This window comes from Diaphorina citri, unplaced genomic scaffold (genome assembly GCF_000475195.1).
Source record: "Diaphorina citri unplaced genomic scaffold, Diaci psyllid genome assembly version 1.1 scaffold708, whole genome shotgun sequence".
Taxonomy (NCBI): domain Eukaryota; kingdom Metazoa; phylum Arthropoda; class Insecta; order Hemiptera; family Psyllidae; genus Diaphorina; species Diaphorina citri.
The window spans coordinates 168,526-192,980 of NW_007378141.1; the positions used below are offsets into that span (position 1 = coordinate 168,526).

The 24,455-nt window shown below is 36.9% G+C and overlaps 1 protein-coding gene across 1 annotated transcript in view; it reads right to left on the reverse strand.

Annotated features, from left to right (window-relative positions):
- Nucleotides 1–24,455, reverse strand: part of LOC103511375 (CUGBP Elav-like family member 2) — an 81,820-nt gene that overhangs the window by 16,543 nt on the left and 40,822 nt on the right. Inside the window, exons 4-8 of the mRNA XM_026825153.1 lie at nt 21,044–21,169; nt 20,701–20,794; nt 13,649–13,763; nt 3,590–3,727; nt 1,486–1,600 (exon numbers count right to left, since the gene is read on the reverse strand). Coding sequence (XP_026680954.1) covers nt 1,486–1,600; nt 3,590–3,727; nt 13,649–13,763; nt 20,701–20,794; nt 21,044–21,169 — 588 coding nt within the window. The remainder of the gene's footprint in view (nt 1–1,485; nt 1,601–3,589; nt 3,728–13,648; nt 13,764–20,700; nt 20,795–21,043; nt 21,170–24,455) is intronic.

Below are 24,455 nucleotides of genomic sequence, written 5' to 3' on the forward strand. Positions count from 1 at the left end.
TTAAGGGATGGGATTACTTCAGAGTAACATTTAAGGGATGGGATTATTTCAGAGTAATGTGTAAATACACTCCACGACATGGTGTAACAGCAGGTGATAAATACCTAGTAGCATGTATGTACATAATGTAGCAAGGTAGTAGGTACATATGTAAATAATAAGTGGCGTCTACACTATGAACTATGATCCACATTGGCTGAAACACGTTCACACAATCTACTCAAAATCCTTTGATCTTAACAGCAGGTGATAAATACCTAGTAGCATGTATGTACATAATGTAGCAAGGTAGTAGGTACATATGTAAATAATAAGTGGCGTCTACACTATGAACTATGATCCACATTGGCTGAAACACGTTCACACAATCTACTCAAAATCCTTTGATCTTAGCTACGGTGTATTTTCCATTCGGGAAATTTTCGAAATCGGAACCGGTTTTATTATGGAATCTGAAATGGGAACCTGTACAAAACCATAGGAAATCCAAAATGGCGCTCCACCGGAATCAGTTCCGTTTCCGAAAGGAAAATACAAATCTACTTAAGATGAGTTCCAGTCCTTGTCGATCGATTTCAGTCGAATTCGAATGTACACTAGTATTTTTCATGACCTGACTTGAACTGGTTGGTTTCATTATGGGATAACATGTAAAAACAGTTTGATCAAGAACGTAAGATGCATAAAAAGACTAAGGACATTCTTTGCTTTAGGCCTTTAAGAAAATTTCCATCTTTTTCGTTCACTCAAGGCAAAAAAAAACAAATGATTAGGCCCCGAACAAAGAAGATACTTCCATGTAACCACATACCACCACACCTTCTCACTACCTTGACTCTAATGTGACATGCTACCACATACAACACATTGACAAAACCGCACAATCCAACATTACCCGACAGGTTGATAATTCAAGGATTTGATGATTTTTAACCGAAGCAAAACCAATTTTTCAAGGTTCAAGATTTTTAAGAATCACAAACAATAAAATCATAGGGCTATCCACTGTTTGGGACAGGGGTCTTTTAATTTGAATGCTGTGAATTTAATTACTCATATGGTAAATTTCATTTAACTGCATTCTAAAACTTTCAAAGCCTTCAATTTACCCCTAAACATTGTGTAAAGATCATTTATTTATTCATTCCTTTTCAATAAAATCTGTAGTAAAATCAATAAAATCTAGGACGTTTTCATGTCCTAGATCCCCACTATACCTTCGTACATGAGGTTTTTCAAACACTTCTGCAAATGCAGAGATTTCGAATAGAAAGCTTCTAAAGTGCAATGTACCAATAAAACTACAAATTAAGCACAAAGTAAATTAAAATTAAATAAATAATAAAAATCAAATTAACAAATAAAAAATCAAAGATTATTACTACTTGCTACAAAAGATAGTCAAAATTAGATGGCAAAAAGAAAAAACAAATTTTCAAAAGCTTCAAGTAATGATAAGAATAGTAGGTGATTATGAAAACTTACCCTGTCCACCTTGGTGTGAATTGTGGAGGAGAAGCCCTCCCAAGCTACTTCCATTGGAAGCTCCCTGTAATTGTTGCTGTAGCAGCTGGATAGGCGAAACACCACAAGAGTCATTCTGGAGAGAGAAGAGAAACAGACACAAAACACATGAGCGGACGAACAGGAAATCCCAATTCCCACCTATATGCTGGTAACCCTCTCTATGATCTCTCCCCTCCTCCCAGCCTCTCAGGTGTATTCAATACCATCAGAAAGAATACACACGTATTTATGTAAATAAATGTACTGACTGTATGTACTTGGGTGTACAGGGCTCGGCGAAATCTTGAGCTCTAAAAGGAACTAGAATACAGAATACAGCTAACTCATAGAAAGTAAAAATGAAAAATGTGACAACAAAAGAGAGGGAAAAAGATAGGGAAATGAGAGAAAGAGAGAGAGAGAGAGAGAGAGAGAGAAAGAGAAAGAGAGAGAGAAAGAGAAAGAGAGAGAGAAAGAGAGAGAAAAAGAGAGAAAGAGAAAGAAAGAGAGAGAGAGAGAGAGAGAGAAAGAGAGAAAGAGAAAGAGAGAGAGAAAGAGAAAGAGAGAGAGAAAGAGAAAGAGAAAGAGAAAGAGAAAGAGAGAGAGAGAGAGAGAGAGGGGGGGAGGGGAGAGAAAACAGGGGAAATGCAGTGCCGGACGGAGAAAGGAAAGAAGGAAGAAGAGAGAGGGAAGGGTTTGTTGTTAAACTTTTGTGAAGGAAAACTAGGAAATTTTCATCATGACAACTCCGATATGATGATAAAAAAAAGGACAATTTAATTAAAAATAATAAAAATAACATTTTTTTCTTCTTTTCTTGGGTAGAAATAAAAAGATAGAAGAATGGTAATGTGATAGCAGTCCCTGAGCTTTTGTAAGCAGTGAAATACTGCACATTATTCTTGGGTCAGTTTTATTTTCATTTTTTTTTTGAGCTCGCTACACTTAGATTCATATTTTTTTTTATATATATATATATGCTGCTGTGATGAGACTGAAATGTATTTTTCCTCATAAACCCACCTCAGTGGTGTAGTGGTTAACGCGGTCGACTTAGTAGGTTCTGGATGAGCCCAAGTCAAGTCATGAAATAAATAATTCCGTGACCAATTAATTCATTATATCCTACATTTTTACATTTTCCTCCGATCTCCTCGTATCATTCCTCAGAAGGGCACATAGCCCTTGCAAATCTTCGTCAGGACGGAAAGGATCCCGTACAGCCAGGTCCGATATCCCCTATCGGCCGACCAGCAGTATGGAAGAATAGGACTTTTGACAGAGGGAACTGCAACTGCTAAGGTCTTATCGCCCCGAAATGGAAGAGAAAAGGAAGACAGGATAGAAGAAAGCCAGCCGTTCCGACAACGAACATTATTCGTTCAGGATGGCTGTCAAGAATAGGGCTAGATCGCACCTTTTCTCAATCAGCCTGGTCTAATTCTGACTCCCCATCACCCAGTATGCCCTAACACACATGAACAACACTAATAGCTGTTTCGTATGTACATGCATGTTCGGTGAGAATGCTCTGGGACCTGGGATGTCATAGGAGAACACTTCATTAACCCGAGTATTGTTCTTCTTAATTGTTTCCCATTATCTGGCTCACAGGTGTCGAGCGGTGCGGCTCTCTAAATTCTAAATCTATGTTACACATTTAGTCCTAATCTATACGCTACCCATTAGTAACGCCATCAAGGAACTAAACACCTCCCCCATGACCCGCCCTTGGTTAAATTAGAAAAGTGGACCGAAACTTCAAATTAGAGGGCCACATTCTAACACGGGCCCAATAAGCAAGATGCACCGCTACCCATTAGAAACGCCATCAAGGAACTAAACACCTCCCCCCTGACCCGCCCTTGGTTAAATTAGAAAAGTGGACCGAAACTTCAAATTAGAGGGCCACATTCTAACACGGGCCCAATAAGCAAGATGCAACGTTTCAGGGAACCATACCTGCAGATAATAATGACTCTCGAGAGAAAACCAGCATTACCACTAGGCGAGGTTCATGCTCTATCCTTGGCATTCCAGACTCATTCATCTTCAAAGAAAGCACCATCTGGCGTAAACTTACCGATGACATCCCGTTGAGTGAGGCGAGGTAGGACTGAGGAGCTAGGTTCCACAGGTTCGCTTGCATTTGTTGCAGTCTTTTTTGGTCCTTTTCTTTTTGTGTATCGGCAAACTTAACAACTAGGGGTGAGGAGCAGCCCTGAAACACAACAAATATGAGTATGATGGTTTAGCTTCTGCCCGTTATTTCTAATTTTTTGTGCTCACGAGGGGAATGAGTTTCAATTTGTACAGCGACAATAGTGGCGTAGCGGCAGAATCGTTATCAGAGGAAGAAAAGATTGGGGTGCTATCGACCAGCTCTGATTTCATTTTCATGGATTTATTTTCACGGTTTTCTTCGAGATTCACGGTTCAAAGAAAGAGCAAGAAGCATTATATTTTCAAAGAATCTGATTGGTGTAGACCTATGTGTTTCCTAACCTCACTGGTGGACCAAAAAAATAAACAGGGAAGTAAATCCCCTGATTACATAAATTTGTAAACAGATTTGTGCAGACCTATGAGTTTCCTAACCTCACAGGACTCAAAAGAAATGAGCAGTAAACGCTTCTAAAGGTTAAGAACGATTTCCTTTTTTTCTTGTAAACCTCACCGACCACGAGAATGGGGATAATATCCCTTCCCTACATCTCTCCTAATACCTATCCTCTTTCTCATCTATCATCTCCCTATCCCCTCACTTCTCACTCACCTTCCGACCAATCTCCCTCTCTCTCCCCCTAACAGTCTCATGTCATACATACACGATTTTCACTCATCACCTCCCCAGAACAAGCTCGAGAAATTTTGACGTGAGGCCAAACAAGGCCAAAAATTATTACTTTTGTTTCACATATTTTGTTCTCATTTTTTCTGCCCGTTGTTTCTAATTTTTTGTGCTCACGAGGGGAATGAGTTTCAATTTGTAGCTACAGCGACAATAGTGGCGTAGCGGCAGAATCGTTATCAGAGGAAGAAAAGATTGAGGTGCTATCGACCAGCTCTGATTTCATTTTCATTTTCAAGGATTTATTTTCACGGTTTTCTTCGAGGTTCACGGTTCAAAAAGAGCAAGAAGCATTATATTTTCAAAGAATCTGATTGATGCAGACCTATGTGTCTCCTAACCTTACTGGTGGACCAAAGAAATAAACAGGGAAGTAAATCCCCTGATTACATAAATTTGAAAACAGATTTGTGCAGACCTATGAGTTTCCTAACCTCACAGGACTCAAAAGAAATGAGCAGTAAACGCTTCTAAAGGTTAAGAACGATAAACTGTTATTTTAAACCATGAAATTCGTACCACTAAGAATCGACACTGACGCTAAGTACCGACACTAAGTTGACAAAAACAAAAGCAAATGGTGTTAGATTGTATTTGGACTTTTGGATTCTAGTTGTGAAATAGTAGGTACGTAGATGTATCTATCTAGGTACCTACTTTAGTCTACAGACTAGGAGAGAACTCAACGAATCATTGAATGGTTTGTCACTGTAAACAGCAATGTTAGATTGTATGTTAAATAGCAGACAAAATTTTACACTTGTACAATGTACATACGTGTGAGTAGGTACTAGGTACGTATGTAGGTACTGGACTGTAAGCCCCCATATACATTATACAACTACCACCACTTTGAACATCGCACCTGTCTTAAGTATGACATTCAGTTAACAAAACCTATAAAATTAGTAAAAATTATTTAAGAAATTGTATTTCCGTTTGACTAAACTAACAAAATAACATAACAAAATTCCTTTTAAAAGGACCTGAGCGAATCTCCTTGGACAATTTAAAATTCGAGGTTTCAGTTACTTGGTACACCCTGTATACACAAGATTACAAAAGTATAAACTTTTACTCAAGCGTGGACTTTTCCTGTTTAACTTTACTTTTATAGAATAACATGGATACATAATGTACTTTAGTGTAAGAACATAGGTAAGTCAAAATGTACTAGTTACATTTTACCATTACAGAATTCATCTTTTTGAAGTGTGTACCTAAGAGCAAGTACCTACTTTCTTGGTTTTGACTTTTGAAGTTTAGCAAAATCCTGACCATCAGTAGGTAATGCCCCATTAGAGTCCTGAATAGTTCCAGACAACTTTTTTATTTGACTGACTGCAGTAAAGTTAGACTTTAAACCTATCAGAAAAAGCAATTTGTTGACTGAAATACATCAGGACTAAACTTGTAAGCTTCATAGAACGGGCATCAGATTAGATTCTATTTTATACAAGCACTTCTTCATCTTCAGTTTACTGGTAAAAGAACAAGATAAATTCTACAATGACACAAAGACATGAATAAAGCGGGGTAAATGTGGCAGAGCAAAGAAAAGAAATAAGGTGTCCTAATACCTTAGGCTGAAAACATACAGGGCTCATTCCATGGGTCACTTCGCATTCGCAAGTCTTTCCTCGCGCAGGAGAACATGTTGATGCGCGGAGTGCGAAGATGGGAAGTCATCCATGGAATAAGTTGCCAGGACCTTGATCTCAAAGCATATAACAAACTTTAGCTTCTAATTGGATAAAAACATAAAAAAAGTATATTTAATGAAAACTAGGACGATATCCCGGGGTTCTACTAACAAAATGGAATTGTGGACACATTTCAGGGGATTTTCAAATGTTTGACTATGGAGGAAATGGTTTCATTACCAACTACTGTTTACATTTTTCTCAATCCCGATTGAAACATTCAGCAATGTTAGGAAACAAAACTAGAGCTCTGCACCAATCAAATTACATCGACATGTAAACAGAGTTCGGTTATGAAATCAGTCCCCGGGGTAAAAATTGTGTTGACTTTGACATTGTAATGCCATTTCACAACTCGGCCCTTAGGCTAGCCACTTACTATGTCTGTTGCATCAGAACACCATGGGGAAACTTCATAAAAAAGAATGAGGGCCGGAGGAAATCAGAGTTCTAATAGAAACTTTAAACGTCATCATAACCACCCAAAATTTTCTACAGAGGTAATTTGAAGATGTACCCAGGTAAGTAATCATAAATCTCTGATTACAAGAAATCTATTTTTGACCTATTCTTCTTCCTCTTTCTCGTCATCTTCTTCTTCTTCTTCTTCTTCCTTTTTTTCTTGTAAACCTCACCGACCACGAGAATGGGGATAATATCCCTTCCCTACATCTCTCCCACCTCTTTCTGCTGCCCTAATTCACATATCTACTTGCTGCTTTAAGTACATATTTGAATATCCTCAGCCAAAGGCAAACAAACCTTGGCTTTCAATTTTGACTCAACCAGCTCCCAATTTATAATAATATGGCTTCAATTTTTTCTCTCCATATTTTTGAGCTAGATACCTATGACACATGAGTACGAAATTAAAGCACGACAAACGTGTTTCATCCTTCACAAAAGTAATTACTTCAAAAAATACGAAGAAACAGGGAACGTGTTTTAACCATGACAAGGTTAATTCAACCCGAGTCAGAGCAACAAAAAGTATGACTTATCCTTGCAAATCCACACCACCCCTTCTCTTGCCTTTCTACATGACAACAATGAAAATTTAAATCTTCAAGACTTAACTGTGGAAAATTTGGAATTCAAGTCAGCAAAATACATACCTAACGTCAGATGTGAGGGATTTTCCACGTTCAAAATCCGCGTTAGAAAGCTCCTGACTTGCTGAACTCGGAAAAGTTTCAGATTTTTTCAGGGGATACAATATGTTAATTGTTTTTCTATTTCCCGATACTACTCGTGTCACCACGTGTTTACTTCAGTTTAAAATTACATGCAGGCTTTCCATTCCGTAGGTTGTACCGTAGATTTAATTGAACCTTATTCCTCGTGGTACCAACTGAACTGTAAATGCAAAATGATATCATCTGCACAACCTACTTTGCCTTTTTTATGTTGGAAAATAATTTATGTTCGTTCCTACCTATAGTTCAACTTATTCCCAAGCAAACAAACAAAAAGTTCCGCGCAAAAACTTGGGTGTGAAACATAAATGAAAATTATTCAATAATTTAAAGTGAAACTTTCGAGAATTTATGTGACTCCTTGCAGGTAGGTAGGAGCTTTGGGTGGGAAACAAGAAACTTTGGTGGGAGGAAAGTTTAGTGGATGGGTAGGCGGGTGTAAACTTTTGCACTTGAGCCTTCAATAAGTAGATAAAGTTATTTCAGAAAGTAGGGAAGTGGGTAGGAAAGACCTAATAGGAGACAGGAGATAATACCTAGTTTACATTTATTTTTTCAGCTAACACCTCCGTATCAGTAATCTCAGTATGTATGTGCCTCCATTTTCGATGTCCTAGCAGCCCTATTTACTTATAAGCCCTATACTTGGGAAGGAAACGATTTCAGAGCAAATATAGATCAAAGCGACGGGAACATTGACACAAAGAAAAGCTATGAACAAATGAACATGACATGACAGAGCGCACATAATAAAGAACATTTTGGTACATAGTATTATGTATGATAGTCATTACAGTAATAATAATGATGAAAAAACTTAAAGAAGACTATAATTATGATATTTTTTCCGAGAATGAAGGAATAATTTACATACGAACAACAATCATGGTCATGTGGAAAGTCAATTTCCGTATATCAAATATGTATAGGAAGGAAAGAACAATGAAGGACGCAAGTCGATAACGAAAGGAAAATGGAAAACGACAAAAGAGGGAAATGAAAGAAAGGTAAAGACAGTGTAAAGAAAAGAGGGAAAGAGCAAGTCGAAGTGGAGAAAGGGGCAGGAGGAAGAGGAGAGAAAAGCGAAGGCTGAGAAAGAAGAACGACAATGAAGAAATAACGAGGAAGAGAGAAAGGGAAGGAAGGAAGTGTAACGAATACACGTGTTGAAAGCGATGATAATTAAACTAAGTCAAACTCTTAAGGTGCGTCCCCACTGGTGTTGAATGTGTTGATCAACAATGTTGCCTGTAGTGTGGACGTGTTGATCAACATGTTGATCCACAAAATGTTGAGTAAAAATTTCCATCTTTTTCGTTCACTCAAGGCAAAAAAAAACAAATGATTAGGCCCCGAACAAAGAAGATACTTCCATGTAACCACATACCACCACACCTTCTCACTACCTTGACTCTAATGTGACGAAATTTCCATCTTTTTCGTTCACTCAAGGCAAAAAAAAAAAAAACAAACAAATGATTAGGCCCCGAACAAAGAAGATACTTCCATGTAACCACATACCACCACACCTTCTCACTACCTTGACTCTAATGTGACATGCTACCACATACAACACATTGACAAAACCGCACAATCCAACATTACCCGACAGGTTGATAATTCAAGGATTTGATGATTTTTAACCGAAGCAAAACCAATTTTTCAAGGTTCAAGATTTTTAAGAATCACAAACAATAAAATCATAGGGCTATCCACTGTTTGGGACAGGGGTCTTTTAATTTGAATGCTGTGAATTTAATTACTCATATGGTAAATTTCATTTAACTGCATTCTAAAACTTTCAAAGCCTTCAATTTACCCCTAAACATTGTGTAAAGATCATTTATTTATTCATTCCTTTTCAATAAAATCTGTAGTAAAATCAATAAAATCTAGGACGTTTTCATGTCCTAGATCCCCACTATACCTTCGTACATGAGGTTTTTCAAACACTTCTGCAAATGCAGAGATTTCGAATAGAAAGCTTCTAAAGTGCAATGTACCAATAAAACTACAAATTAAGCACAAAGTAAATTAAAATTAAATACTATGCCGAAAAAAAAGTTGGCAACCCTAGATGAGACTGAAATGTATTTTTTCCTCATAAACCCACCTCAGTGGTGTAGTGGTTAACGCGGTCGACTTAGGTTCTGGATGAGCCCAAGTCATGAAATAAATAATTCCGTGACCAATTAATTCATTATATCCTACATTTTTACATTTTCCTCCGATCTCCTCGTATCATTCCTCTCCCCCATTCTTTTTATTGCCCAATTTAATAATGTCAACATTAATTTTTAAATTCCATTAAAATCTGATCATGTATTTCCCTCCCTCCTTCCATCTCTCACGTGTTCTTTAATAACTTTTCTTCATTTTCTTGTCAAATACTCGTACAAAAAAAAAGAAAAAAAAGAGGAAAATGAGAAGAAGAAGAAAGATCAAAGCACCTCGTGATTACGGAACTCTCTGTCAAGTTGGAAATAACATGAGTGAAAGAGGAAAATGAGAAGAAGAAGAAAGATCAAAGCACCTCGTGATTACGGAACTCTCTGTCAAGTTGGAAATAACATGAGTGTGTGTGTGTGTGTGTGTGTGAGAGAGAGAGAGAGAGAGGAAGAGAGAGAGAGGAAGAGAGAGAAGAAGAGAGAGAGGAAGAGAGAAGAGAGAGGAAGAGAGAGAGAGAGGAAGAGAGAGAGAAGAAGAGAGAGAGGAAGAGAGAGAGAGAGAATCATGGGGGCAGGGATGAAAGGAGAGAGAAGGAAAAAAGTAGGTTGAAGGAAGAGAGAGAGAGAGAATCATGGGGGCAGGGATGAAAGGAGAGAGAAGGAAAAAAGTAGGTTGAAAGGGAGGTTGGCTCCCTCTTTCAGAGAAGGCGAGAGAAAGGAAAAGGACAAAGCGCTATTTCTCCTTCATAAAAAATGTAATGTGTACACACACACAACCTGTAGATAATTCCTTTGAAAAATGGGAAGAAAAATAGCCTTTGAATAAACATCACGTGATATACAGAGTGTCAACAACTACCCCCCAATCCTAAACAGGAAAGCGTCTGTTATCCGAGAACTTGTCACTATAGACCAGTGGTTCCCAACTGGTGGTCCGCGGACCACTAGGTGGTCCGCGGGCAGGTTTCAGGTGGTCCGCGAAGCCGTCCAATAATCTACTTATATATATATTTTTTTTCCTAAGATGTGCCAGAAGACATCCAGAAGGAGCTGATTGAGCTTCAAAATGATACAAATTTAAAAGAATCTTACAGAGATACAGAGCTAGATGTCTGTTATCCGAGAACTTGTCACTATAGACGGTGAAGACTTTCTGTTATACCCTGTGTTGGCGACAGCTAATTACCGAGAACATACTCACACGGCGTTAATTAATATAGGGTCCAACTTAGAGGAGGAGAAGGGAGGAGGGGGAGAAAGAGGGGATAAAGGAGAAGACTAGGGCAGAGAAAGGAAGGACGGTGATAATCTTTCTCGCCGTTTGCCTGTTACTCCTCAGGGAAGGCACTTTTCCCTCCTAAGATTTGAGGAAAAGGATGGATAGGGGGGCAAGAGTGGAAGCAAGAATAAGGGAAGTGTTAGAGTACAAGGACCTCAAGGAATATTTGAGCTTTTTGGAAGGCGTGTGGTCTTTCGCCTCTGAATGTTGACGATCTGTTGACACAGAAATTTCGAGAAATACGGGGCCATACAAGAGTTCTCAAGGAAGCCACATTTCCCTCCTAAGATTTGAGGAAAAGGATGGATAGGGAAGGGCAAGAGTGGAAGTAAGAATAAGGGAAGTGTTAGAGAGTTAGAGTACAAGGACCTCAAGGAATATTTGAACTTTTTGGAAGGCGTGTGGTCTTTCGCCTCTGAATGTTGACGATCTGTTGACACAGAAATTTCGAGAAATACGGGGCCATACAAGAGTTAAAACAAATAAATACCTTCTCTCTTCTTCATACGGGCAGTATACGATTCCCCCAATTCTCAGTGGTCACAAAATTGCCCAAGTTTCAAGACTTGGTACTACGTTGTACTTTAAGGTGTGTCCAATAGTCGATCGACATCGATTCACATCGATCGACGGCAGGATTCTCATGTAAAAGATAATGACTCCCCGATAATTTAATCATAGAGATTAGAAAAAATTAACCGTACCGTTTTTTTTGATCGACGGCCGTCAACTATGTCTGGACACAAGTGAATACGGTAGGTGCGTATTTTAGGTCTTTGTTACAAGCCTTGTAGCTAGCTTGTTATCTACAACCCTATAGGTCCTGTCCATACTGTGCTCTTCTAGCGTGGATCAGGAGAATTAAGGATACATAACCTCACTCATACATACTTTGACTTTCTCTGGTCAATTAGGGCAGAAAGATTTTTGTCTACGTCAACACAAATAGATCATATTACCCCAAACAAACCTCTAACAAACCACAGTGCATATGTTACATATGCACTGTGGTAACATGGAGATAAATATGAAGATGACATAAGGCAACATGAAGATGCAATGTGGTAACATGGAGATTAACACGAAGGTACCGTATGGTTACACAGTAATTGTGAACACCCTGTATGTTTAAGCCCCCACTAGCACGGATGTTCCTGTTATAAGGTACATATACGAAAAAATTGTTTCAAATCAAACCTATACCCAATTACCCACCCATATACTGTATTAAAGTGTTCGACAGTGAAGGACCGAGTTAGAAGTCAAAGAATTTTGTAATTTACTCCGTCTCAATTTAGCATCTTCTGATAAAACTTGAGGTTTCTTATGGAGGCCATTTTTTCCATCGACCGTGGAATTAGTGCAAAATCCATAACGGTTTTGACACCCAAAAGTGGACCCCAAGATACACGACTAGCTCTACATGGGGGCTTCACATTATAGCAGGAGCAGCAAGTGAAGGGAATGTGTGCTTTTAGGATTACAAAAACCCTCCACTGTTCCCTTCCTCTACATCTCGAAGGGGGCATTTTTTTCAGACTTTACTTTTAATTAGTATTTAAGTTCAGACCTTTTTTTTCAGTCAATTTATTTTTTGCGAAAGTTTGAGAGAATAATTTTAGAAAAAAAAAAATGCCTGCAGTGTTTTATTTTGGATAAAGGCCTACGCCAACCCCTCATCAGTTTTTTTTTTGAGCCGGAAGCTCCTCTTCAAGGCTTCGTCTCTCCTGACCGTAGGTATATCTTTGTTTTTGAAGAGGAAACCCTTCTGTGGCTTCTGTTGTTTGTTTTTGATGAGGCTTTTAGGAACGAATTTCTACACCACCCGATGATAAATGGAAAACCCTGAAAATACCCACACTGACGAAATCATATTCTCTTTTCAGTGGCTAATTGATTAGTCTATATCCTCTACAAAGACTACAAATTGTCCTGGACTCAAATCAAAGATTCCTCTTAATTACATAGATATTAATCCCGGTTTAACCACCTCAAAATGGAGACAGATTGCCCTTCCACCCACGAAATAAAAAAAAATCCTGCTCGAAATTTCTCCTGGGTTTTCAATTAAAAAAAAATAGAAACTAATAAGAACAGAAAATTTCACAACAATCTGCATACAAATTAACATTTTAGATTCATATAATCAGACAGGGTGGTGCCATCTGTGGTTTGTTTTAATTTCTGGTAAAGGATTATGTTGGGTGGTCTCACATGCAGGTTCTTGGTTAAATTCCTGTATTTACAGTATTTATGAGTTGATGACCTTTAGGACGAACAAGGAAAAAGATAAGACGCGGAAGTAAAATAGGCATTTTTTTTTTTTCAATTTTTCAATAAGAAAAATTAACTATCCTTTCAACTACATAATAACTACAGTGCCACTCTGTAATTATTTACTGTATACTCTGTATAGGCACATTGTACGTTTTACTAGGAACCCAAGGGAGGGAAGGAGAGGGAGAGGGAGAGAGAGACACCTGGGACAGAAAGGAAGACAAAGAAGAGTCGACGACAGCAAGAGGGAATTGGGAGGCACAGAAGTGAGAGTGTTTCCTAAATTTAAACATTTCCATACCTTTCCCAGTCTTATCTACATTTTTGTTAATTAAATCTTTTTTCCCCCTCTCAAAAAAAAAAAAAAAAAGTAAATTAAAATTAAATAAATAATAAAAATCAAATTAACAAATAAAAAATCAAAGATTATTACTACTTGCTACAAAAGATACAGTCAAAATTAGATGGCAAAAAGAAAAAACAAATTTTCAAAATCTTCAAGTAATGATAAGAATAGTAGGTGATTATGAAAACTTACCCTGTCCACCTTGGTGTGAATTGTGGAGGAGAAGCCCTCCCAAGCGTCAAAATTAGATGGCAAAAAGAAAAAACAAATTTTCAAAAGCTTCAAGTAATGATAAGAATAGTAGGTGATTATGAAAACTTACCCTGTCCACCTTGGTGTGAATTGTGGAGGAGAAGCCCTCCCAAGCTACTTCCATTGGAAGCTCCCTGTAATTGTTGCTGTAGCAGCTGGATAGGCGAAACACCACAAGAGTCATTCTGGAGAGAGAAGAGAAACAGACACAAAACACATGAGCGGACGAACAGGAAATACCAATTCCCACCTATATGCTGGTAACCCTCTCTATGATCTCTCCCCTCCTCCCAGCCTCTCAGGTGTATTCAATACCATCAGAAAGAATACACACGTATTTATGTAAATAAATGTACTGACTGTATGTACTTGGGTGTACAGGGCTCGGCGAAATCTTGAGCTCTAAAAGGAACTAGAATACAGAATACAGCTAACTCAAGCTCTACTTCTATTCTAGTCATAGTTCACACGGGCTCTCTGAAGTTCTGTTAATAAAATTGAAACAATCGATAAATGGAATATTTTTTCTGCATTGGGATTTTAAAGAAATATTCAAATCTGTCCAGGTCCATAAGCCTCATTATCAATACCTTTATTTGAAGTCACAACAAGCAGTTTAACCAAGGCAATATTCCTACAAATTGAAAACACTCTCCAGTTTTGAATGATGGTTGACAGTTTTTTTTTTTTTTTTTTTTTCAAATAAAAAAAAAATCCTGCTTGCGGGGTAGAAAATGAGATGCCACTGATATCATCTGATAAAAATCTCGTTTATACAGCTTGTTATCTTTGTACTCGGATAAAATGAGAACATTTACATGGAGTTCAGGATAAAAGGAAAGATGAAAAAAAAAGCATGGATGGAAAAGTGGGAACGTATAAAAAAAAGTGAGGACAAAGTAAAGCAGATTACTGATATTTAAAACAAAACAAAAATATCTTCATTAATGATGGGAAAAAAAAAATCTCTAGTATTTTTCATGACCTGACTTGAACTGGTTGGTTTCATTATGGGATAACATGTAAAAACAGTTTGATCAAGAACGTAAGATGCATAAAAAGACTAAGGACATTCTTTGCTTTAGGCCTGTATTTTTCATGACCTGACTTGAACTGGTTGGTTTCATTATGGGATAACATGTAAAAACAGTTTGATCAAGAACGTAAGATGCAATCTGTTTTCCATGAAATATCTTCCTTGTATTGGAAAAATCCCCTTTCATAGGGATTAATCTGTAAAGGGATCTTTTACGTCTGTTTTCCATGAAATATCTTCCTTGTATTGGAAAAATCCCCTTTCATAGGGATTAATCTGTAAAGGGATCTTTTACGGCATGGATGGAAAAGTGGGAACGTATAAAAAAAAAAGTGAGGACAAAGTAAAGCAGATTACTGATATTTAAAACAAAACAAAAATATCTTCATTAATGATGGGAAAAAAAAATCTGTTGAAATGCAGAGATTTCGAATAGAAAGCTTCTAAAGTGCAATGTACCAATAAAACTACAAATTAAGCACAAAGTAAATTAAAATTAAATAATCTTTTACGGTTTATGTCCCTTGCATGTCGGCTTTTTACCTTCCCTAGTTACCTCCAGGAAAAATTTGTCTCCCTTGTTACTTTATATTACAAACATTATGTAGAGGGTTAGGGAGTTATACAATGTGATGAGAAAGTATTGAAATTCCGTTTTATAATATCCTCTGAGTCCAAAAAAATGGTTTTGAACCCCCCTGGCCCCCCTGGTGTATCCGCGCATGAGTAGGGCCTTAGGTATCCTCGAGAGCACTTTTCAGTAGGTACTCCAACCACAAGAAATAAATCCTCCGTCAAGTTGGATACTTCTAGTTACCTTCAAGATGACGTGCGCTTTTGCGCTCCCGAAATACACTCCAACAGTTTATGCATTTCCAACACACACTCAATCGAGCAGTTGCGCTTACTTGGGTGAGGTTTCTAAGTCAGAGACCAGAAAAAATGAGGAACTAAGGATTTTTTCTTTTTCTTCTACGACTTCTAGATCCTGAGAAAAATCGATTTAAAAAATACCGGTATATCTTGAACTTTGAAGTCACGGCATACGCTCCCGTACAAGATGACGTCATAGTACATGATTCCTTCAAGATCTCCTTGATTGTACGAATTTTTTCCATAAGAACGACAAATGAAAATTGAATTTTCGACCTTTAAGTTATTTTTTCGGAGTTTTAACTTCAGATTTGGATTTTTCACAACCTTTTACGTAGGAATCGATCTTTTATTTATAATTTTTACCCAAATGCAACTGCTCAATTCCCTCCACTCTATAAAACCGCTCTCCAAAGACGGATATAATATAGTGGTGGTGAGGATCCCTGTCTAGTAATAATATTAAATCCTGGCTAAATGAAACGGTTCAAAAAGATTTATCTTGTGGTTTTTGGTTTAACCCATCGCGTCCGCACCGGCAAGTAGAAAAGTTTTTGTGAAGTATTAAAAGCACAACGGCCTTTTGTCCTTTAACTCTCTTGGTGACTCAAAGAATAGAATAAACCCTGTTTATCCTAATCGATTGAGACTAAAAAGTCCCTTTATTCCAGCAGTCTAAGATATTTCTTCCGGGAAGGAAAGAGATATTTTATTGCCTGCAAGCCTAGTAATTATTAGCTTGGAGTGTTGTGCGTTTTCATTGTAAGCGCTAGCCTTATCCCAAACAGATAATAATCGTTCTCGGAACGGCTGGCTTGCTCGTGTCTTGTCTTCCTCCTCTCTTCGATGTCGCGGGATGATAAGACCTCTGTTGATACAGTTTCCTCTATCAAAAACCTTTCATTGCTCCCAAAAAAAGTTTACATGTGCTACAAATGGGTTAATCTACATTATTATCCCAACTTGTAACTTTCCTTCTTCCCTCTTCCTCCCCGACTTGAAAAAATATTAAATTTTATATACCCTGTGAATTCACTTTTTTTTTTTCTCATGTGAAAATTATTTTATACGCTGAAACGTCTAGGTAAAACGAACCTCTCTACCACATGAGGTAATTGAGGTAGTCATTACAGCATTACAATTTTCAGACCTAGGAAATTTTCTGGACCATGGATTCTCAACATGTGGTACCCGTGATCAGTCCCCGGGCGAGAATCGAACCCTTGGATAGTGGTCTGGAGGTATGCCTCTGCAAAATTAGTTCTATGCTGTTCATTTTCCTTTATATAAATAACATCCCTAGAATAAAGGATGAAAAGTTATTTCACAAATACCTATACATTGCCATCACGTCCAAAAGTCCTAGTAAACCTATGTCAACTCTTTCCAAAGCAATAATAGGTACCTTTACCTTTTGCTCCCTTGCCCACACTCACACCATTAGTGCTACATTATACCTGTTTCGGTATTCTATCAAACAGAATAACTTAGCAGCATTGACTCGAAAAAAAACTCCCTTTGTAAAATGTAGGTACACTGTACAGCAAGGACAGGTGATGGAAAAAATATAGCTGCTTTTACAGCTTTATTCATGGGAAGTTCTATCAAACAGATTGAATTGAATTGAGTTTGATCATGTCAAATGCTTATGTAGGTCGGTACCTATTGTACGTAATTGATGCATGGTATCCCGATTTTTATCTTGTTTCGGCTCTTGTCAGTTTTTCTGGTGTGTTTGGGGTCTGTTGCATCAGAACACCATGGGGAAACTTCATAAAAAAGAATGAGAGCCGGTGGAAATCAGAGTTCTAATAGAAACTTCTATCGTCATCATAACCACCCAAAATTTTTCACAGAGGTAATTTGAAGATGTACCCAGGTAAGTAATCATAAATCTCTGATTACAAGAAATCTATTTTCGACCTATTCTTCTTCCTCGTCGTCTTCTTCTTTTCTTCCTTTCTTTCTTGTAATGTAAACCTCACCGACCAAGAGAAGGTGGTAATATCCCTTCCCTACATCTCTCCTAATACTTATCCTCTTTCTATCTCCCTATCCCCTCACTTCTCACTCACCTTCCGACCAATCTCCCTCTCTCCCCCTAACAGTCTCTCTCTCTCTCTCCCCTAACAGTCTCATGTCATACATACACAATTTTCACTCATCACCTCCCCAGACCAAGCTCGAGAAATTTTGACGTGAGGCCAAACAAGGCCAAAAATTATTACTTTTGTTTCACATATTTTGTTCTCATTTTTTCTGCCCGTGTATATGGGTGGGTAATTGGGTATATTAGGTTTGATTTGAAACAATTTTTTCGTATATGTACCTTATAACAGGAACATTAATGTTAGTGTAACTTTTAGACCACATTTGACGGCAAAATAAAACGGATATGTCGCTTCATAATGTTCTCTTTCATGTGTATCACACTTCTGTTTAATTCCTAAGTCCCCGAATCCGCTCCCGTAGTTTCGACACTGGTGACTAGAGGTAGACTTGATCAAAAGTTAAACAGGAAAAGTCCACGCTTGAGTAAAAGTTTATACTTTTGTAATCTTGTGTATACAGGGTGTACCAAGTAACTGAAACCTCAAATTTTAAATTGTCATAGGAGATTCGCTCAGGTCCTTTTAAAAGGAATTTTGTTATGTTATTTTGTTAGTTTAGTCAAACGGAATTACAATTTCTTAAATAATTTTTACTAATTTTATAGGTTTTGTTAACTGAATGTCATACTTAAGACAGGTAATTTAGTCTGGCATGACGAAGGACAGACTAGAGATAGGCACGGAATATGATATATGGAAGCTCCACCCTGTATGGTACAAAGGCCAGAACAGAAACACACGTTTTCATTTTGACTCCAGGTTTTCTGGTAAAGACCGTGACACAAGTATACAAAATTCCTATTAAAAATACGGGCTCAAGTACCTACTTTAAAATGCAAGTGAGATGAGGGCACTTTTTTTTAATTAGAATGAAATTTTCCTTTTAGCCCCGAAAATTTTAATTTTTAAATAAAGTTTTTGGGGACTAAGTAATGGAAGTTTAGGGTAAGGATTAAAAGATTTTTTCCCCTTCAAAACTAAAGACCCATCAAAAGCTGTGAAAAAAGTGTAGATAATAAGAAAGTGAATTGTTATCAATTTCCCCTTTTTAATAAGAAATTGTTACAATTTTGAAAGATTTTGATTATTTAAATCTATAAGTACGTATTATATGTATGTAATTATTTCATTGTCAGTGAAGCTAAACCATCATACTCATATTTGTTGTGTTTCAGGGCTGCTCCTCACCCCTAGTTGTTAAGTTTGCCGATACACAAAAAGAAAAGGTTTTCCCCTCTTTAATAAGAAATTGTTACAATTTTGATTTTGATTATTTAAATCTATAAGTACGTATTATATGTATGTAATTAATTCATTGTCAGTGGAGCTAAACCATCATACTCATATTTGTTGTGTTTCAGGGCTGCTCCTCACCCCTAGTTGTTAAGTTTGCCGATACACAAAAAGAAAAGGCATCAGTATCTCACCATTCAGTACTAGAGCATCAGTGTTAATGTGCTAGGAAAAAAGATAGGTGCTTTTTTGTGTCAAAAAAATGTTATTTTTAAATATTTTTGAAAATGAGTTCTACGAGTATGTCAAAGGATCAGGTCATAGCATTCATTGACATGCTGAAGAATCGACCTTCTCTTTGGTCTCCGGATCATGAGAACTACAGACACAGGAATAAACGACACGATCTTTTGACAGAAATTGCAGTGTCCTTTGCAATGTGGAAAGCAGTGGAGAACAAAATAATGTACGTTAATGTCAAGATTCACTCCAAAACTGTATTATATGTTTGAATACTGTTGGTCAACAAATCAACAAAATCGACAATAATAGTGGGGACAGTGCAGTGTTAATCAACACATTCAACCAGCCTAGTTTGCTTGGATAATAGCGGGTTTGCCGCCTAAGCCCTAGGTCGCGGGTTCGATTCCCCCGGGGCGGACTTCATCCTAAATCCAACAAGACTGACCAATCAAAATTTAGCATTTTTGAAGGGATAAAAACGACCCAATAAATTCGGGGCGGACTTCATCCTAAATCCAACAAGACTGACCAATCAAAATTTAGCATTTTTGAAGGGATAAAAACGACCCAATAAATTTGATTTAAACTTTAGTAAGTACCTACCTAAATACTATTATGTACTTACGTGAAGGGGTGTGAAGAAAATGTAAATGTAAATTAAAGGTAAATGAAGGAGATTAAAATTAAAAACAATTCAACACTGAAACTAAATTAAAAAAAAATCTAAAGTTTGTATTGAATTCAAATAAGTCGGAATTAAAATTGGTGTTAAAACATGGATACCTATTTTATTTTAGGTAGAAATGTTCAGAACATTCAAGAAAAAATTGCACAGATTTATTCACAGAAGGCTGACAGGAAAAACTTAAATGTAAATGTAAATTAAAGGTAAATGAAGGAGATTAAAATTAAAAACAATTCAACACTGAAACTAAATTAAAAAAAAAATCTAAAGTTTGTATTGAATTCAAATAAGTCGGAATTAAAATTGGTGTTAAAACACGGATACCTATTTTATTTTAGGTAGAAATGTTCAGAACATTCAAGAAAAAATTGCACAGATTTATTCACAGAAGGCTGACAGGAAAAACACCAAAAAAAGACGAAAAAAGAGCTCAACAAGAAAAAATTAAATAAAATGAACACGACTTATAAGTGGAATGAGAATGAATCAATAATCAATGACGAAAAAAGAGCTCAACAAGAAAAAATTAAATAAAATGAACACGACTTATAAGTGGAATGAGAATGAATCAATAATCAATGAATGAGAAAAATGGTTTGAGGCTTTGAGGAAAACTTGCACCTTAAATTTCAGTACAGGTACACTGCTCCTACTAAACTTGAAAGAAACAAGAAAGAACCTAAAATTTCAAGTCGTCACTGCTAGAGCAAAAATCAAGCTCTTTGGATTCATAGTTTCATAGTTATCGATTGACATCGCCTAAAACATGTCCATACTTTACATGTGGGTTCCAGTGGATGTCTATCAACATAATTAGGTATGTACATAGAATCACATAAGAAGTTTATCTCCGACAGCAACTAATACCCTATATGTATTTGGACTTTTGGATTCTAGTTGTGAAATAGTAGGTACATAGATGTATCTATCTAGGTACCTACTTTAGTCTACAGACTAGGAGAGAACTCAACGAATCATTGAATGGTTTGTCACTGTAAACAGCAGGACCTAGGGTTCTAGGGTTTTGACCTAGGACTTTGGAATTATCAGGGGTGGAAAAGAATACAAAGCTTTTGGGAACAAACAATAACAGCTTTGACCACTGATTTGATGACTGAGATGGACATCTTAAAATACATAAATAGACAATAAAAAACTACCTAATTACCAGATATCACAGCCTACGTTCTACAACCGACACGATAAACCATCAGATATACATTAAAAATTGCCTCTACCTCGCGCTGACCACCAGAAAGCAAAGGAAAGATGTCCATAGCTTACCTTTACTGACAGCACTATTGTCTCTAAGCACCGTGCACTCTTCTATAGTACCGAACACCTGGAACATTTGTCTGACGTCGTTCTCCGAGTACTTTTTCGACAGCATGCCGACAAATAGTTTCCTTTCTGAAACAAAACGGAAAAGAATAGGGTTAATAAAGGGGGTTTGATAGAAGGAATTGTAACTGACTATAAATTTGTGTCCAAACATAGTCGACCGGCCGTCGATTCACATGGATCGACATCGATCGGCGATCGTCGACTATGTGTGGACACACCTTAACTTCCCAAAAGCGAAGGGAAAAGGAAGACAGGATTGAAGAATGCCAGCCGTTTCGAGAACGGACCTTATCTGTTTAGGATGAAGTCCGCCCCGAGCGGGCATCCAGCGCTTAAAAGGCAGATGTGCTACCCTAACACCTAACTAGACTGGGATTAATCATACTTATAAAAAAGATCATTCTACATAAAAAAAGAATCAGAGAGTGAAAGCAGAGAAAACGGGAAAAGGAGGCTCTGGAGAACAGATCAAGTTTAAATAACCTAGAAAGATACAAAATATTGCCAAGTTTTTTACCCTCACTACGTCACTTGTCTGGAATACGAGACATCGTAAAAATTGACTTCATTAGGTACAGCTTTCGCAGAAATCTAAGAAGGGGAAAAATATAAAATTATTATTGCTATTTTTTTTTTTTTTTTTTTTTTTTTTTTTTTTTTTTTTTTTTTTTTTTTTTTTTTTTAATGAGAGGATAATATTCTCCCCTTTTCTACAATAGTTGACAATTAGAGGTACACATTTTTGTAGACAGTTCAGTTCAAAGTTCAATCGTTTTTAAAACTTTTAAAAGGGTAAAAAGTCTCTTTCCCCCTTTTAGGCGCTCACTACGGACAGTAGGTCGTTCGCCCCGAAAAGTCACTTTTAGATTTCCTAAAAAAAATACTCGTAAGCACAGACTTCTTTCTGGATATTCCAATGCCCGACCTTTCGTTCTCTGGAATGACTAGTAAAAGCAAAACAGCATGGGTCCTTGTCCGAAAGGAAAAATAGCAAAAACATGTGTCGCCAGAACTTTCAATTGAGCGCATAAAAAATTCAAGTTTTTAAAATGATATTAGCGAGAGGAAAATTACTCGTAAGCACAGACTTCTTTCTGGATATTTCAATGCCCGACCTTTCGTTCTCTGGAATGACTAGTAAAAGCAAAACAGCATGGGTCCTTGTCCGAAAGGAACAAGCAGGGTCCGTCCCTCTGGGAATTTTTCAGCCCGTAGTGATTAGAGAAAATCAGTACCTATGTACCTACCTAATTTGTTTAATATTCAGTTTATTATTATTCTTGACATGTGTCGCCAGAACTTTCAATTGAGCGCATAAAAAATTCAAGTTTTTAAAATGATATTAGCGAGAGGAAAATCTGTGCTTTTTTTACTAATTGACTTTAGAATATTCAAGCAGTCAAGTCCCTAATCCCTGTTGTACAGACCTTAAACTATACCTATAAGATGAACTTTTTATTAAAAACCAACGTGTCACTATATCTCTTCATGGAACATTCTGGTTACAAACTGACTGATCCACTTTCAAAGCCCAACAATCTTTCCCCATTCCTCGACCTCTTTCTGCTGCCCTAATTCACATATCTACTTGCTGCTTTAAGTACATATATGAATATCCTCAGCCAAAGGCAAACAAACCTTGGCTTTCAATTTTGACTCAACCAGCTCCCAATTTATAATAATATGGCTTCAATTTTTTCTCTCCATATTTTTGAGCTAGATATGACACATGAGTACGAAATTAAAGCACGACAAACGTGTTTCATCCTTCACAAAAGTAATTACTTCAAAAAATACGAAGAAACAGGGAACGTGTTTTAACCATGACAAGGTTAATTCAACCCGAGTCAGAGCAACAAAAAGTATGACTTATCCTTGCAAATCCACACCACCCCTTCTCTTGCCTTTCTACATGACAACAATGAAAATTTAAATCTTCAAGACTTAACTGTGGAAAATTTGGAATTCAAGTCAGCAAAATACATACCTAACGTCAGATGTGAGGGATTTTCCACGTTCAAAATCCGCGTTAGAAAGCTCCTGACTTGCTGAACTCGGAAAAGTTTCAGATTTTTTCAGGGGATACAATATGTTAATTGTTTTTCTATTTCCCGATACTACTCGTGTCACCACGTGTTTACTTCAGTTTAAAATTACATGCAGGCTTTCCATTCCGTAGGTTGTACCGTAGATTTAATTGAACCTTATTCCTCGTGGTACCAACTGAACTGTAAATGCAAAATGATATCATCTGCACAACCTACTTGGCCTTTTTTATGTTGGAAAATAATTTATGTTCGTTCCTACCTATAGTTCAACTTATTCCCAAGCAAACAAACAAAAAGTTCCGCGCAAAAACTTGGGTGTGAAACATAAATGAAAATTATTCAATAATTTAAAGTGAAACTTTCGAGAATTTATGTGACTCCTTGCAGGTAGGTAGGAGCTTTGGGTGGGAAACAAGAAACTTTGGTGGGAGGAAAGTTTAGTGGATGGGTAGGCGGGTGTAAACTTTTGCACTTGAGCCTTCAATAAGTAGATAAAGTTATTTCAGAAAGTAGGGAAGTGGGTAGGAAAGACCTAATAGGAGACAGGAGATAATACCTAGGGAAATTGGAAGATAATGGGAGATTGCCTTTGGATAAAGCAAGAACTGCAATAAAAGATCTATACCTCACTAATCCTAAATCCAAATGTGGGCATACATCAATTTAATTTCATCTAGGGTTCATTAATAGATCAGTTGCCCTTACTTGGGTGATGTTTCAAAGTCATAGAGCAGGAAAAATGTTACCTGCTTCAACCTAAAGTAGGTAGTTCTCTTTCAGAATTTCTTTTTATAATAAAATAAAACTTGTTTTAAACAATATTTGCTACTTAAAAAACATCAAAAGAACACAATAAATGCTAATTTAGATTAATTATTCGTACTATTAACCATTCTAGCAGTATGAACAGACATATTTTCGACTCCAAAAACTTTACTTTATTACTTATTCATTTGCAAACCGTTACGTTACTAGTTGATCTAATGTTTGATGTCTCCAAAGATGTCAGTGATTGAAATAAAATTGCATTCTGAATCTTTGATCCCCGAATGTTTAAATTTTTTATTGATTTTCCATCCTGGATCATATGCTAATGCTAAAATACATTGTACCTATACCTATACCTATATCTTAATGAAATGAAGTGAAACTAAATTTCTATTCCAATCCAACCTTACTTTTATAAGGAGTCAAAGTAGCCAGGAAGCAATCAGTAACAAACAAGCATAACATAATAATTTATAGTTCTTCTTCTTCTTCTTCTTCTTCTTCTTCTTCTTCTTCTTCTTCTTCTTCTTCTTCTT